Genomic DNA, 18,033 nt, shown 5'->3' on the forward strand with positions numbered 1-18,033 from the left:
GCAGGTAAACTGAGAAAATTCACCTGCCAAAAATATTTTTTACCGGCCATAAAACTGCATCATGCATTAGATTAGAAATAATTACCTCAAGTTTTTTTTATAAGCATACATAAATATTTAGTATCAGACAATTGTAAATAGATGAACTGATCTTTTTTTAATAAAAAACACTATTAATCAAGTACCCGATTAAAGATTGGTTGACGTCACGATATGTGCTGTGGACAGTAAAAAGTCAGTGACCCCAATTTATTTTTCTAACAACTGCCTACATTTGGCGTGTGTAAATTTTGGTCCACATTTGTTTGTCACCGAATTCGCTTTGCCAGTCAGATCCAGGCAGACAGGAAAACTTGTTGAATTTGTTGTTGAACATTAAATATTCAGGTTCTTGCCAAACAATTCGTCGTTTGTCTCTCGCCAATACTGACACGTTCTACATTAACGACTAACCATGTTTCATATTGTACATTCCTTGTGACAAACCAGGGAATATTTCAGCGAAACACATATGTCGGTACTAAAGTTGACCCTGTGAGGACGCCGGTTAGGCATATTGAAAAAATCTGGCAAACTCCCTTCTCTCATGTAATGTGCACACCGATTTGGCATCACAGTTGGTTTGATCTCATTGCTCAAGTTCTCTTTCATACTTTAAAATTGAATTGAAAATGCAAGTTGGCCATACTTTGTCATGTCCAGTGTATTTTTATCTATTTAACATTTAAAAATGGGATTTATTATTTTATTGATTAACTCTAGAAGATATTTAGAAGATATAACGGGTTGTCTTGCAGTCAGGGTTGTCTTCTTCCAATAGGCCAGTATGGTACTTCTCACTCAGCGGACACAGCTGTTACACCCCAGGTGATGTTCACTTCAGCGCTTAAAATTGTTAGACTTGCTGCTGTAATTCACCAAATCATCTGTTCTTTTGCCCTCTCTGTTTGCGTATTTCCTCTGCAGGGATGTGATCCTTTCGCCCAGACTCAGCGCAGCAAACTGCAGCACCGGCGAGCTCGCATCAACCAGCAGATCAACAAGGAGATGCGCATGAGAGCCGGAGCAGAGAACCTGTTCAGGTGAGGTGATGGGACGGGTCAGACGTCTGTTTTTCTCTTTACTGCTCTGATGACGTATTTTGTGAAGTCAAAGTTACATGTGAAAATGTTTTCCCAGCCTTAGTTTCATCTGTTTGGAACGTGTTCAAAATAAGGTGCGTCACTGAGCCAGCGTCGGGACAGTGTCACCTGATTAAATTAAAGTTAAATTATGTTGGATATCAGTGAAATAATGCTATGATGTCTGTATTTTTCCATTCAGTTTTCCATACTTCACCGGTCTTGTGCTGAGTTTTGTGTGCATGCCGGGGGTCTATTCCAAGTACTATTTAAAAACTATATAATATTCTTTGTGTGGTGTGTGGTATCAATGGTGATAAATGATTAGTAGATACCACGAGGTGCGGACAACTCGGCACAATACCAACTAGGGCTGAAACGATTCATCAATAAAATTGATTCATAAAATGCTTCGACACAAATTCTTGGCATCGATGCTTCGTTTAATCCATTTAACTATACAGCGCAGTGTTTCACAGGGACATTTATTACTGTCGCACAACGCGTTTACGCTGTGAACGCGACGTGATTACGGTGGAGCTGTTTGCAAAGTGGAGGAGGAGAGAGAAAACAAAGAAGCGAGGGACAAAGAAGAAAGTGTCCAAAGTCTGGGATTATTTCAAGCTAAAGAAAACAACAACTCTGTAATGTTACCGTCCGTCCATTGTAAAACTTATGTCGCCTCGGCAACAGCACAACGGCGCCTTATCAGAAAGCAGCCGGTGTTCTGCCAGCGGACCACAGACAAGGTAACAGTAACTTAAGCATTTAATTGAAATCCTGATTGATTGTTGAGTTGAAGCCAAAGTAAGCCGCAGTCCTCAGCTGAAAATGTACACGTGCGTTTGTTGTTCTCCTTTTTGGGCCGTGAGTTGTGACCTCACAGTCAGGAGTTAACTGGGTGTCGGGGAGCTGCACCTTTTAACTCCCCTCCAGCTCTCTCTGTAGCTCAGACAATCCCTGCTACCTGCGTGTGCTAATCCATCCTGTCAACCAGACTCTTTGTCTTTATAATTGCCATCTTTATAATAACAAACACCAGCTGCTTCGTGTGCAGGATCGCTCATTTCCCGTTTCACATTTCACGTGTGTTTTCTTGATAAAAGTGATTTGGAAACAGGTGTCGGGTGACACAGCTGCTGTCAGCTCCTGTAGTGCTAGTGCTGTCTCTCTTCAGCAAGTGTTAGTTCCTCTTCTGCCATAGGCACATTCACACGCTACGGCCACACATGCGCCCCCTTCCTTGAGGGTTATGGTTACAATTTAGGATTTATTCTATCAGATATATTGGCTTCTTTCTTCTCACATTTTTATTTTCAGCATTATATGTTGATATTTATATCATAATTGTCTGTATATTAACTTATTGGGAGAAAAACGGTGGTTTGATGTAAAATAAGACGCCAAAATGATGGTCGTTTCATAATGCCGCTGCGAAGCATCGACGGGTAGCATGGCAGTCGAATCAGGCTCCTCCCATTGAAGCATCGAATCTATTCCAGGTCAGCCCTAGTTTTCAGTCCTGGTTTAAAAACTAGAAGGCTGGGGGCCAGCCTGACACGCAATTCATTCTTATAGTCTTGGTGGCCGCGACTGAGAAAGCTTGTTTGTGTTTTAGGGCCAATAAGGATTAACTGGTCAGCGGACCTCAGTGAACTTGAAGGAGCACACGGCTTCAGTAGATCAGCGATATAGGCTGGAGCTCGCCCATGAAGGACTTTAAAAACAAACAGTTTTCAGGTGTAATGATAAATGCTGTTCTGATCTGCTTGGTTGCTCTTTGTTAGCTTGTTGGCTCTGACAAACTTGTGGTGGTGTCCAGTGATGGGAAAAGGTCAGAGGTCACTCCCTTCCAAAACACACACACACACACACACACACCAGCACCACCCGGTTTTATGGCTCTGTTTCTGTGAACATGCTTATTTATGTGTCTGTCTTCCTGCGTGTCCCTTCTCTAATCATATTTTGTGTCTCTGTTGTCTCCTCTACCTTTTTTCCTATTAATATTTTTTGTGCTTATACAAAACAATAATTGAACATTTTTAGCAGGAACACCAGCCAACTGTGCTGCTTTATGTTTGAAAGCCGTCGTTCACACAGCACACGAGAGTTTTTTTTTTTTTTTATTGGTGAAGGAATGAGGGGAAATAAAAAAGAAACGGTGGCAGAACATCAAAGTATTCTCTCTGAGAACATTAGCGTCATCTTTATCCCCCCCAGCTTCTCTCCATCTTTGCTTTCCCCCTCTTTCTTTCTTCTTAACTATTTCTCTGCATGTTATCCACTTAGAGGTAGATTACTAATCGGGCTGAAAGTATACATTTAATATATGTGCATACATTTGGTCCACACCAAAGCATTTACAACATAAAGCAAAACTCTGTGAACACACACTTGAATTGGATTTGCTGCAGCTTCTTTACTCATAAAAATTCAACTTGGGAGTAGAAGGAGGAGGAGGAGCCACTTCATTAAAGCAAGGAGCCTACTTGTTTCCTCCTTAGTGGTGCCATGTGAGAATCTAATTAGATCAACACAGAAAACAGCGTGTTTAATTAAAAGACAAGCAAGGGCACGCCTCACTATTACCCCCGGACTTGTTTGGCTATAACTAATGAAGTTTCAGGGACAGATAGCACGGCTACTACTTATAATTATTTTCATTATTGTTTGTTATTTTATTCTATAAATTTACTGGAAAAGTGAAAAATGCCACTTCAAATCGTCTCTTTTGCCTGGCCTGCAAAAATCCAAAGATATTCAGTTCACAGATAATGAAACATTTACGCAGTTCATCAACAACAATTTTGAATGACCTTGGTCTAGTTTTGCAAATGTGATAATTCCCTGCTTTTATTTGTCTTATGTGATAGTAAACTAAGTATGTTTGGGTTTTAGACTGTTCGTTGGACAAAAAAGTTATTTTGAAGACATTTTCTTGGGTTTTAGGAAACTGACGGGCATTTGTTACCAATTTCTGATATTTTACAGATGGTGTGGTTACTCATGAATATAATCCAGTGGAAATAATTATTAAATAATTGTATCCGTGCTAATAAGGCAGATTGGACTTTCTCCCAAACTCCATTTTGGCCTGGATTCAGGCTCTTATCCTAAAAGGTGATGACTCAGTTTAGGGGAAATAAAACTAGCGCTCCTGCCCTTTCTATTGGGACGGTGGGTCTCAGAGACAAAGAGGACCCCCCCCACACAGCCTGGCGGCCTGTAATCAGCCGGCTTTGTGTCCGCCTCCCGTGCAGAGATTCCCAACAGAGCCCTGGCAAGCTCATCCCCCACTTATTTGTCTGGCACAGTCAGACCTTTTTTGTGTCTGTCCTCCCCCTTTCCGGTCAACTGGAATAGTCCACACACACACAAAACGTCTAGCTTTCTTTTTCACTCCACTCACTGTGTAACTGTGTCGTGGTGTGAGTGCTGGTGGGGGGAGGTTAAGATGCTAATTACAGATGAAAGAGGGGCTGTAACTCATCAGGGTTTGTGATTGGCCGATGAAGACGTCATGTTGTCTGCTGCACGGTGTGTTTCTCAGTGGGAAGTCAGTTGAGTGACAGTAACTAGTTTAATCCTGGTTTTCATGTCACTTAAAAAAATATATATATATAACAAGTTCTGAAAAAACAGCATCTCTGATACTTCATGCCTTTCAGTCAAGAAAGAGTTATTTTTTTCTCTGAAAAGCTGCAGCATGCTGCTGTGCGTGCAAGTGGGTGTGTGTGAAGGGGATATTTGGCAGCCCATTTAAAGCTGACTAATCAGATTGCCCTTGGCTTGATCCTAGATATACGTTTGTGTGTGTGACTGAAGGAAAGGAGTGACAGATGAGGAGAGAGGTGAAGGTGAAGTGGTCGAACTGGACAGATTATCACAAACAGGAGCTCAAAGGTGAGCTTCAGTTGCGCGTTTGGGCCGAGTTTGATCATGTGTTTGTTGATGTGAATGCGTTTTTGGTTCAGTTTTAGAAGCAGAACCAGTCATGTCCAAAATGTACCACCCCTCCCTTCATTTTGTTCTCTTACGGCAAGCCTTGCTTTGGCTGCCAGTTTTGTGAATTGACGTCTGAGTTGATGTTAATCGACATACTTTAACACCCTGACGAATGGAAAAATACTCGTGAGGAAAAACTGTTGGCAAGGAGTGAATTTAAAGGGAAAATAGTTTTAAAAAGTAGTGGAGTAACAGCACCTGAGAAGAAACAGAGATTTGATTTAAACATCAATGATAAATACAAGGGATAAATAATAATAATAAAAATAAGAGGTTTGACTTAAATTTACAATAAAAACTAACTTTAATCAGGGCTGTTAAAGGTGGAGGGCAGGTAAAAAAGAATAAAGCCTACTCTGTGTTTTTCTTACCCCCCCATTTTCGGTGGCCAAACATTCGTCCGTAACATCCTGTAGGCACAGCAAGTGTTAATATTTAGTCTAAGTGCATTTATCTGTAACCCAAAACACAACCACACCTGGCTAATTCTACGAATGTGTCATCTTTTCTCTTGACGGCTCATCTTGTGTTTCTTTCCTCCCCAAATCCTCCACCTGATGATGCATCTGATGACTCAGCATCAAGTCCTTAAATCTCTTTTTACCCGAAAGAACTGAGAGACTGAAATGATCAGTGTCTCCAGTATTTAGATTTTGTTAAGGTGGCAGGGAAAAAAATTCTTGTGTGTAGGGCAATAAAACAATAAGATATTTATTTTTTTGAGGAAAAGGGACTGAAGATTTTCTTAAATTTACTCATGCGTATTTGTTGAAAACATATTTTATCACAATTGTTTTGAATGTTCTACCTATGAGTTGTTTAGGGATCCACTGTGTTTGTTTTGACCATAAAGAAAAGTTTAAAATCACAGTTAGCTATCTGGTTTCTTCAACTTTCACTCAGCAGCAAAAATCAGCCTTTAAACTTGAAAGAAATATTTTAATATTATTTATCGTGATAATTATCGATATCAAACAATATAAATGTTTTATCTAGATAACATTTTTGACCATATTGCCCAGCCCTATTTGTGTCTCTTTTATCTGTATTTATTATTTCTTCCGCTCTTGAAAGTGTTTTATTTATTTAAAAAGTCTGCCAGAATGATGCATTCATGTGCAAAATGTCACTTATCTTACTAAGTTTTGTTTTGCAGCCCTCTTCTTACCAGCGCTCAACCAAATGTTTGTGGCCATCTTGTTCTTGTACATGCCCCCCTCACAACTCAGTCTTGTCATGTCATTGAGACAGTGAAATTCAATGATTGCACAATGAGGGGGATTTCCTGGGCCACATTTTCAACGTAGTGTGCATCATCAGTTAATACGGCAACCCAGTGATGCCTCAGATATCCAGGAACATTTTGTCTTGTTGACCTCAGATCCCTGCAGCAGTGTGAGCTGGCTTTACTCAGCTAAGACCCCCCTCACCCCCTGTGATTGGAGGAGGAGCGGAGAATCTTGAAGTGAATGAACAGAGAGGACGATAGAGGAGAGGGTGGGGAGATGAGATAGTTGCATAAATTAAAGACAGGCTCTTTGTCCAAGAAAAGTCCCCTGCATTTTGTGTTAATGGTGCCATGCTTAAAGGGTAACAAAGCTGTTTTTCAATGTTTTTGTGTCTATGTGACTAAACTGGGACAACATTTTTTTTTTTTTTTTTTTTTTTTTTGAAATTCGCTCAATACTGGACCGTTTAAAAACTGTCCCTGTTACGTCCCCGCTCGCTAGGCGGTAGGGGAGACATAAACATAAACCAGATGTTCTTGGTAAATGTGGAAAAGTTATTTATTAAACAGAGGTTAACAAACAAAAGTCAGAACATAAATTGGGCAAGTGGGTGCTGCGAAATATAACCAAAGGAGATCCCTCCAAAACAAGGGATTAATGACTATAAACAAAAGGAGAACCAAAAACCTCTCTTAAGTCGTCGTTTTAAACAGAAACACAGGGAGCGCAGCACCACTAAACCTAGTGGGTCTAATACAATAAATGACTAAAAGTGTAAACGGTGTCAGTAAAAAGCTGATCCCTGGCCCAATTCTGCAGACCAAACAAGACACAAATCACTCTATTTTTCGAAACAGGAAGTGTTACAGCCTCTCAGTAACACTACGACAGCACAGAGGCAAACTACATGGAGAATGGTAGCTGTCTCCACACAGCAGCAGACCAGCCTATTTGAACCGGAGGAGCTTGAAAGCGGTCTTGCAGGCAGCTCAGGGATTGGAGTAGGGTCGTTGCGCCGCTCCAATCGGTTATCTCTTATGTGGGAGGCGGGACCAGCCAGAACTTCCAGTCCCAATCAGCCACTTTAGACACAAAAACATGGAAAATACTTAAGTTACCGTTTCATCCACGGATGCAGATTTACACCTGCAAGTCAGTTTTAAAGGTGGATAGTGTTATTTGAGATCCTAAACTGTGTGATGAAGCAGCTAAGGACACGCAGCAACAAAACATCCCCTGAGATGTAGTACTATTTTATACATCTCAGTGCTGACTTGTATTTGCATGGCTAAGTTAAGGCACAAGCCCTGCTATACAAATGCCCGAGTCAGATGAAGAAGAAGAAGGCAGATACATAAAGTTACAGTATCCTTTATAAAGTTAGTTAGAAGTTACTGACATAATGTTACCAATCCTAGAACATTATGGAAAACTGGTTGAGCTTTAGGGCTGCAAATGCTGATTTCTGTATTATCAGTTGATTTGTAAATTATATTTCAGTTTTTTATCAGTTAGTCTATAAAATGCCAGAAAATGGTCTTGTTTGGTTGGACCAACCATCCAAAACCAAAAGATAATACATTTTAGAAAGCAGCAAATCTTTAGGTTGTGCAAAGTGCTCAGTTATGATAGATTTCTGGCCTAATTTAATTAGGAATTATTAAGTTTAGGAGGTGGGAGTGTTTGTGATGTTTGTGATTGAACGTTCTTCTGATCTGTGGCAAGGACACAGATTTGCTTTTTGAAATTGTTGGCATGTCAAAGTAACACATTTCCACCTGTCCCATTTGGAAATGAAAGTCTGTTTTGTGTTAATGAAGGATGAGATCTGATGTGCATGTTTGTTCTTTTTTTAAAATTTTTTTTAGGGCAACGACCAACAACAAGGTGAAGGAGACGGTGGCTCTGGAGCTCAGCTTCGTCAACTCCAACCTGCAGCTGCTCAAAGAGGAGCTGGAGGAGCTCAACAGCAACATGGAGGTCTACCAGACAGACAGGTAAACAGCTCTGACACACACACACACAATCACGGCCCATTTACTGTTTGTTCTGTGAATTCCAGGTCACTCTCATTAGTCTGAGAATTATAATTGGTGAAAACAAGCATCCATTATGTTTCAGTTCGCACAGTGTGTATGTGCTTGTGCTGGGCTCTATCTTTGTGGGGGTAAGTTTCAGTCAAGGCTACATAATTATGTCAATGAGAATCTTCAGAAGTACAAATATGTGTGTGTGTGTGTGTGTGTGTGTGTGTGTGCGCGGTTCTGCACAGCCAGGAGATTTTCCCGGTTCATGGGAAGGATAAGTCTCCTGATTAGTGACCCCGTGGCGTGTGTGCGTGTTTATGTTCATTGTGAATGAGGGACTGAGGGGGGTGTCGGGGCCGTAAGGGTTAATACTTGGCATTAGCTCTGCTTATTAGCGGGATGCAGTGCAGTTAGCCTGCTGGGTTTCAGGACAAGCAGACATCTGTGCTGACTTGACGGTGGCTATAACCTGCACTGTGTTTGTGTTTGCATAGTGTAACGTGTGAAAGATTACACACACACACTGTGTGTATTTCTTTTCACAGTGAGGCTGTCAACGTTCCCATGATCCCACTCGGATTGAAAGAAACCAAAGAAGTGGACTTCACAGTTAGTATCCAGGTGAAGATGGCACCCATCTACTCATATTTCACTTTCCTTTTATTACATTTTCTTTTCTTCCAGAGGTAAATACAGAGGTCTGAATGAATTACGTTTAAAATATTAGAACAAGGTAGTGAAGGAAAATTGTTATCCTCATTTTAGGAGCAGTGTTTCAGCTTTGACGCTAGTTTGAAACTGAAAACAACACACATCAATTGGCCTGATATTTTATTAATTTATTTTTTTATGTTGTTGTACTGGACAAATCTTGAATTATCCTTACATCCAAAGCTTTACACATTTAGTGTTTCTGCTAAGTAAAGCAAAAACACTAAATGTGTCAAGCTTGTTTTTCCAACTTAGAACGCAAAGTCAATGATTTCCAGTGATTCTAAACAAGGATTTTCTATCCTGAGTTATGTTAAATAGATCAAGGCGGTTTGATCAGACACCAAACTCTTACTTTTTTTATTTATATATTTGTTGCAAGGCTACTGAGGGGCTCTAAAGACTCAGTCAAGTCCTCTGCAGATTTCATTATGTGATTGTTTGTCTCCCCTCACAGGACTTCATCTGTGAGCACTACGGAGAGGACAGCTCTCTCTACGACAAGGAAATCAAAGAGCTTATGGAGCTCAGACAGGTTAATAAATACACTCTAGGCTAGTATTAAATCTGTTTTTTCAGTAAGAGGGTTGTATAGAATCAGTCTGATTTCATATTTATGTGTGTTGTTGGGTCCAGGCAATGCGGACACCCAGTCGCAACCAGTCCGGCCTGGAGCTACTCATGGAGTACTACAACCAGCTGTACTACCTGGACCAGCGCTTCTTCCCTCTACACAGGAACCTGGGCGTGCACTTCCACTGGTACGACATCAGCATCTTTTGCATTCAAGATAGAGTGCAAAGACAATAGAAAATATGTAGCTGTAAAACTGTATAAAAGTGAAAGAGTGATTCATACGATTGATTGATGACACACAAACAGATGCACAAAGTAATTTTATTCCTTCTCCTCTGTCCCCCAGGTACGATTCTCTGACAGGCGTCCCGTCGTGTCAGCGAACGTTGGCCTTTGAGAAAGGAAGTGTGTTGTTCAACATCGGTGCTCTGTACACACAGATTGGAGCACGGCAGGACCGCTCTGCAACAGCTGGCATAGACAAAGCTATAGATGCCTTTCAGAGAGCTGCAGGTACTGAAACAACACAGTTTAAACATAAAAGAAGGATTGTTTTGCACAAAAAAACAGCTGAGTTGATTCACCTTATCTGCTAGAGTACGGTCCACATTTTACTCCTATCATTAGGACAATTTCTAACAGCAAGTTATTGTTTTCAGCATTGTTTATTCTAGCCATTATTTTCTTCAATTAATATTAAATCTATTCGATGTAAAACAAAAATAGCTACAAATAATAGTTTGCCTGTTACAATAACTCAGGGTGACATCTTCCAAATGCTTGTATTGTTTGACTAACGGTCCAAAACCTAAAGATCAGATCAGTTAATATAAAAAGCAGCAAATCCTCAAATATGACATTAGGACTGATTTAATTAATCAAGTGATTGTTTCAGAACAAAATATTTTGGATGTGTTTTTTTATTTCCTTGTATCTGTTCAGGTGCATTTAATTACCTTAAGGAGAATTTCTCCAATGCTCCTAGTCTGGACATGAGTAGTCCATCGCTCTGCATGCTGGTACGGCTGATGGTTGCCCAGGTGCAGGAGTGTGTGTTTGAGCGGGTCACGCTCACCACACAGGACACACACTTCACTTCCCAACTCCGCCTGGCACAAGAGGCCGCACGGGTGAGTTACCACGTCTCTGGTTGTCTGTGTAGTGACCGTTGATATCCCGTGATTCTCACACTCGCGTGTCCTGTAGGTGTCAGACGTCTACTTGTTAGTGCAGCAGACCATGACGCAGCCTCTGATGAAGGACTACGTGCCGTTTTCTTGGGCGTCCATGGTTCAGGTTAAATCTGAACACTTCCGTGCCCTCTCGCACTACTACGCTGCTGTTGCACTCTGTGACCATACGTGTAAGTCGCACACACCCACTCTAGTGTTCACACTGTCGTCCTCTGCAGAGGAACTAATTCTTCATCCACATCGACTTGTTTTTAATTGTAATGGTCTGTGTTTGCTCAGAGTAGGGATGCAATGATTACAGATTTTGTTGGTACGATTATAGTCAGAGGAATAATCACGGTTTCAAGATTGTCACCATTATTATGCGTTAATTATTTAACACTAGTTAATTACTTAAGTTGATTTAATATTTAACTACATTAACAATTATACATCTTTAATATTAAAGTATTATTAATAATATAAGACAAAGATTAGCTTTATTTATCCCCCAGGGGAAATTGTAGGGTATGGAGGGGAATAAACTGAACTGTTATTGTAATCAACTCTCTAAACTCGTGTTAGTTTTAGTGAAAATGATTGAAATTGAGACCAGAAATGCAGGTAATTGGTAGTCCTGGAAGTTTATAAGTTTCTGATGTTATGTTAGTGTTTTATACCTGGCATATTAACATGAAACATTTTCTCAACGCAGACAACAGGAGGCAGCAGGATGTAACGTTAAATGTTCAGTGACTGAAGGTCTGCAGAGGACTACGTCTTCCATGAAGGCCCTTTCAGAAAACAAGTGATTTGTACCGCACTGCAAGCTGGGTTCAGTGCAAAATTTCAAGTACTTTAGCCGTGGTGTGCACGCGAGCGCACGCAAGCTCGCCAAGCGATGCGGTGCGCGTTGCCCAACGCAGCAACAACCCACCGTGGCGTGGCATAAGCCATTGACAATAATGGGCCTCATAGTGCTGCGGTGGGTCTGAAAGGTTAAATGCTGCTTTGTTTGTTTACGATGCACTGAAAGTTCGACTCTCACCGGCATTGATTGTAAGTGACACGTTTATATTTAATTCCCTACCAACTTGCCACGTTATTTAACTCAGTTACCTTTACTTGGGCGTGCAAAGCTGGGTGGTGATCCCTCAGGTGCTGCATCAAGTTTGATGTAGGTATTCACTCCTTTAGCAGCAACCTTTGAACGGCAAGGTGATCCATCATCTTCAGTAACGCCCTGGTCAGTCTTGGTGTACCGGAAATGATCCCACAATGCCAACTTCAGCCGTTTCTTTGGAAATAAAGCTTCACAGTTTGGTCCCTCTGCCAGAGTTACGTTATTGTGCAGTAGTAGCCCCCGTGTCTCTGATAAGCACGGCACTTTAAGCTGGTGCACCGCTCATGTAACTTTTTATTTTCGTTTTGGGCAAGTTGCAACAGTTCCTTTCCCTGCAACAGAAACACTCTGTGTAGCGGAGCCTTCAGGATTAATTAACTGTGACGTTTTAAAGCTTGGTTAATACTGAAATCTGGTAATCCCTGCATCCCTAGCACAGAGATAAAGACATGAAGACATTTATATACAAAAAACACACATACTGTGCAGAAGAGGTAGCAAGCTGAGGCCTTGTACAAAGAGCCATCCTAAAAACTAAAAGCAAGATTAACAAATTACATTCATTATTATTGAGACAGAAGCACTTTGTACAGATAGCATGGGTAAGGTTTTCAAGACTTGTGTGTGCGTTATGGCAGGACAGCATTAAACTATGCAATGTGAAATCCTGCCTCATCTTAGTTAAATTTGCCCGACATGCATTCTCTTAGGAATGAAATGAAGTACCTTTTAGAAATGTTAGGGTAGGTTTTGAATGAATTACACGGATTAATAAATGGCGCGTCTTGTCCTGTAGTGTCTGCTGAGGAGGAGGAGGAGGAAGAAGGTGACGAGGAAGCAGAGAAGGCTTTCCTCCAGTTCTACATCAACGTTCCTGCAGGGCCACCACTCAGCCAGGTGTTAAGAGACCCTGAAAAAAGAAGAAAGCTCGGTGAGTTCTTTACAGCATGTGGCATATGTTTATATTTTGTCCAAATATACAGCGGTGGAGTGTTTAGATTTACATTTTTGTGAAAGTCAACTTTGTGCAAACATTATGGAGTTAGGAATTAAAAAATTCTTAATTCTGCTGTTTTGTGTAAAAAGTTGTATTCACAAATGTTTTTAATTGTATGCCTACGTGTCTGCAGGTAAAGCTCACTTGCGGCGTGCAGTGATCAGACATGAGGAGGCCATGCGTGTCCACAGTCTGTGTAAGATCCTGAGGAAGATGGACATCCTGCAGGACGTGCTGTCTCTCACACACAAACGCTCTTTGGACAAGTACTCCGAGCTGGACAGAGAGGACGACTTTGATGAAACCGCAGAGGCTCCGGAGATACAGTGTAAGTGCCAGTTTTAAGTCGTATCAATAATATGATTCTGTGGTTACATGACAGTAAGTGATTGTGGTCTCTTCTGTTGTCAGCTCAAACCCATCAGAAACCAGACATCACTCCACCCAACTTCTCTACAGTCCAAGTTACTGATATCTTCCAACAACTGGTAGGACAAATTCATTTTGAGAACAGTCTGACATTTAGGGAAATACACAAATCCACTGCCCCGTGGGTCATGAAAACAGAGGCAGTTAAGAGACCCATTATAAAAACTGCAGCTTAATTTATTACTTGAGTTGAAGATGGCTCTTCCCTCTACTACAGGGGCCTCTGTCAGTTTTTTGTGCTCGGGCTCGGTGGGGTCCGGTACGTGTGATCTGCCTGCAGAGGAGAGAGGGTGGACTAGGTCTCACTCTCAGAGGAGACTCCCCCGTCCTGGTGGCCGGAGTGGTGCCTGGAGGCTGTGCAGCGGTAAGACAAACTTCAGTTTGTTTGTTTGTTTTTTTTAAATCAATTACAGTACTGCTCATGTCTTCCATGGTCTGTAAAACTGGGATGGTTTCAAAAGTTAGATTCTGATTCGTTGTTTACGTAAAAAAAAAAAAAAAAAATCTCTTACTAGAGTTGTTCTAATTATTGGAAAACGGTTTAAAATCTCAAAAGAAAAGTTGGGTGAAAATACCATTTGCAATACATCCACCCAGTCTTTTTCTTTTGAGGGACTAATGCATAAATTACAGCTAATTTTATTTCAATTTTTCTTTTCTTTCTATTGCTGGAAACCTTTCTGAGCTATGCTTGTTGCATATTATGATTTTATGAAAACTGCAGTGAAGCTCCAATAAACTCCAGCTGAAAATCTGTTTAAACAGACTTACATTTAAATTAGTGGTTTTAATAAAACCCCTTTACAATTAGGAAACAAGGAGCCATGTGTTGAATCTACCTTAAAATCTACATGATAACAATTTCAGTCACTGTTTATTAAAGCTACAATTATACATTTCTGACCACTATATGGACAGTGCGCCCTGAGTGGAGAGATGAGAACAGTCGACCACAAATTTTAACACATAGTAGTTGACCTGCATGTGCAAATTATGATTAGTTGCAGAATTTGCATTTGAAATGATTTGCTCACTTGTCATTAAATTTTAACTCTTTTTTTTTTTGTGTGTTGCGCAGGAGGCAGGACTAAGGGAAGGAGACTACATAGTAGCTGTGGATGGACAGGACTGTAAATGGGCCAAACATGGCGAGGTGGTCCACATGCTGAAGAGCTGTAGCGACAGAGGAGTGGAGCTCAGTGTGGTCACGTTACACTCACATGATACGCAGGTCGGTGTGTGTGTGTGTCTGCCTGTGGCTGCTCTTTCAATGTATGTGTGCTTGCCTGTGTACATTGCCTGTGTGTGTTAACAGGCGGACAGGAGGGCCGTCATGCTGTCCCACAGCAGCGATAAAGAAAACAGTCGGCAGCGTCTGCTGGGAGGAGCTAAGGGCCAGAGCTCCGCCTCTTTGTTGAACTGGAACAGGAAGAAGAAGAGGGAAGGCAGCGGGGTCACTAAGAGACTAGGAAGCACTTTCAGTTTGTCGTTTGGAAGCATCCGAGACACTGAAGCCATGTACTGAGACAGGAGGGCGGAGCAACCACTCAGGGAGTCGCAGAAGTGGAGCACATGGTACGATTAGGACTGCGTACAGAGTGACAGGAGCGCTGCACCAAGAAACCTCAGCAGGGGCACAGAGCGCTGACAAAAAAGCAATAGTTTAGTCCAGGAAAATGTTCTTCCTGGCTTCTTTTTGTGCTGCAGCACAGTCCAATGTATATGGAAACTTTGTTGGCCAATCAAATATGTGGAAGCATACATACCAGGTAGAACACCATGTAGCTTTTTGCAAATGTTTTACTTTGCCAGAGTAATAGGGAGGAGCTTACTGTTGCTGCCATGATACTTCGAGAGCATAGAGCATAGACAGAACGACATAGAGAATAGGGTCAATTTTCAAAATAAAACACCCTGTGCAAAGTCCCGATCGTAAAACAATAAACAACTGGAAAAAATATATAGAAGCACAAAATAAGCGCCGATTACCAAATCAACAAAATCTAATACATCATAAATCAGACAAAATGCTCCCTGTGGGATATGCATTTTAAAAACGAGAAAAGATGCGTGTGGCTGTGAATAGAAGCCCATTTGCCCGGCCAGGTGCAAATTGAGGCCAATAAATGTTTGAACTTGTCGTGTGTGGTAAATTATTGTACCAGCGTCTAGTTCAAAAGTAGTTAAGGCGACTTCATTGACAGTCAGCACTAGAGACGAGAGACACGAGTTGCTATGCTCTGCCGTTTCCTTCAGTTAGTTTTGTGGTTAGGTTAAGACTGGGGTAGTAAAGTTTACAGCCTGTCATTCTGATGCTCCTGCTTTTCTTTGTACAATGATGCAGCAACAAAACAAAAAACCCTGCTCCAGTAGCTGTCTTTCCATAAAAGTTTTTAATGCGCATTTTGAAGTATCTCATCAGAAAAGGTTGATGGAAAAGGCAAATCGGGGGGGGGGGGATCCTTAATTTTGCTAAAAAGCGCTTATGCTTGCTTAAAGTGTTAAGTTAGTACATAAATGGGAGATGGAAACACTTTTGCCGAATAAGTTCTGACGTAGCGAACTTGTATCTCACGTCCGATCAGCTGTCAGCGTCTTGCCGGATATTCCCATAACGTGCGAATACATGGCTGGTTGCAACTTACCCGCTTGAAACACATTCCTGAGGACCTCGCGCCATTTTTTAAGATTAATGGCCGCGACTGGTTTTGTTTCTGCTTTGGAACCCATAAGTCTTGTTTATTGTTACAGCCATGAGCAACGTCAACTACTGACGTAACTACGCAAGTACGACTTTATTTGCGCCAAACCAGTAGATGGAAATGTACCTTTTTGTTCATTTCAAAAGTTTGCTTAAAATTTGCATGACAATTAGATGGAAACATGGCTATTGATTACTTGAATTATCAGCTTTTAGGGGACAATCTTTAAAATTGACAGGAAGAACCAGTTTCTGGTGAGTTCTGAGTTTAGTCTGAGCTGCCATACAAACACGTCCGTTTCGAGTTAGCGAACAGCTAAAGTCTGTACACTGAAGAAACAGTCCAGCGGTCGAATTTGTGTGAATGACGCATGGTGAAGATTTGCTTCGCTTTAATAAGTCTTAAAACCGGACTCTGGTTCTTCTTACTGATAATGTGTAGCAACATACCCACACCAGAACAGCCCTAGTGCTGTTGATGCAAACCTATCATTGGCTGGACTTCTGTGAGACACGGAGTCTTGGACAGTCAAAGAATTTTTAATATTACCACATTTTTAAAGCAAATTGTCTGTGAAGGTTCTCAGTCATCCAGGTCATAGTTATCCAAGGAAGGTTAAAATTCAAGGTGCTTGAAGATACTCAAAAGACATTTCGTCCCCCATCCAAGAGACTTGGATCCAAGTACTAGTCCAGTTGCCCTCAATTTGAACCTTTCTTGGATTTTATCAGCAAACAACTGAGACCAACATTTAAAAAAAAATAAAAACAATATTCCAATTAACTAGTAAATTAGTTAATAAACCCAGGATTAACAGTAAGTCCAGAATCAATGATTCAGCCTCTGCCATCAGTGTATGAATGGGGTGAATGTGACTTGTATTGTAAAGCGCTTTGAGTGGTCAGAAGACTACAAAAGGCATTACACATAAGTACAGTCCATTTACCATATTTCTTGTCTTAAATTATCCTTATGAGGTTACAGGATACTATTTAACCACTGAAGTACTCTACAAACCATCTGAAGCTTTCTGACGGGTTTGGATCAGCTCATCCACTGATACTTTACTAATAAATATGATGTTGGATTCAGTGTTCTTGGAGAAATGTGTTTGTGGGTTAGATGATTAAAAGCACTTCAGGAGGTTTAGATCCAATAGTTTGTAGTTTTGGTACTTTTGATGCACTGTGAATGTTGAAAAGGTCAAATCTCTTGTTAATAATGTAGTTTGATGTTTCAATAATGAACGTTGAGAGATTTTGTGTTTTGTTTGAAATGAAATGTGACAGTGTTTTGTATTTTGTGTTCTTAATGGTTGACAATGCGAACAGTTGTTAAAGTCCAGCCACTGTTCTGTGTTACAGTCCACCAACTTTAGGAGCATTAGATGAGGATGTTAGTGGAGAAATTGTTTCCTTTAACATTGTTGGAGCCTTTTGTAAGATTTTGATACAACTAGAATTGTAGCATATTATTGCTGGTCCAGCTAAAATTGAATGCTGTAAGTTTTGCCATGGTGTGTGTACGGAAAGCCAGAGGGGACAAAATTCACACGTTTCGCTTTACATGATTGCAATATAATCATCCTGTAATGCGTTTTTCCTTTCCTATATTCATTAAAAACATTCAGTGTTTCAAAAAAAGGGTGCCACATTTTTATTCTAGTAATCATGAAATTAATTTCTGATGTCAAGGAAACAACCTGTAACATCTTTTCAGCTCTCTGTGCTCGGATGTGTGTGAGTTAATGTTTGTCAGGAGGATTATTGTGAGGAATCCCCCCCCACCCCCCTTTGTTTTTGACTGAATATCTGACCATCCCTTAATGACTGCGTTTGGGGATTTGCACAGTATTTTTTTCATGTATAAATACAATAAAAGTGAGTGAACTACTATCAGCTTCATCTTGTTCTTGACAAATCACATTATTTAATGTCC

At 40.8% G+C, this 18,033-nt stretch overlaps 1 protein-coding gene across 1 annotated transcript; it reads left to right on the top strand.

Annotated features, from left to right (window-relative positions):
• The first annotated feature begins 511 nt into the window (after positions 1–511).
• On the top strand, positions 512–17,988 carry rhpn1 (rhophilin, Rho GTPase binding protein 1). The gene is made up of 15 exons (XM_046049948.1): positions 512–517; positions 967–1,082; positions 8,227–8,355; positions 8,931–9,006; positions 9,554–9,631; positions 9,733–9,857; positions 10,019–10,185; positions 10,615–10,802; positions 10,879–11,035; positions 12,764–12,898; positions 13,098–13,292; positions 13,376–13,452; positions 13,611–13,757; positions 14,472–14,624; positions 14,709–17,988. The coding sequence occupies exons 1-15, from the start codon at positions 512–514 to the stop codon at positions 14,916–14,918; spliced, it is 1,959 nt and encodes a 652-aa protein (XP_045905904.1). The 3' UTR covers positions 14,919–17,988.
• The last annotated feature ends 45 nt before the right edge of the window (positions 17,989–18,033 follow it).

This window comes from Micropterus dolomieu, linkage group LG05 (assembly GCF_021292245.1).
Source record: "Micropterus dolomieu isolate WLL.071019.BEF.003 ecotype Adirondacks linkage group LG05, ASM2129224v1, whole genome shotgun sequence".
Lineage (NCBI taxonomy): Eukaryota > Metazoa > Chordata > Actinopteri > Centrarchiformes > Centrarchidae > Micropterus > Micropterus dolomieu.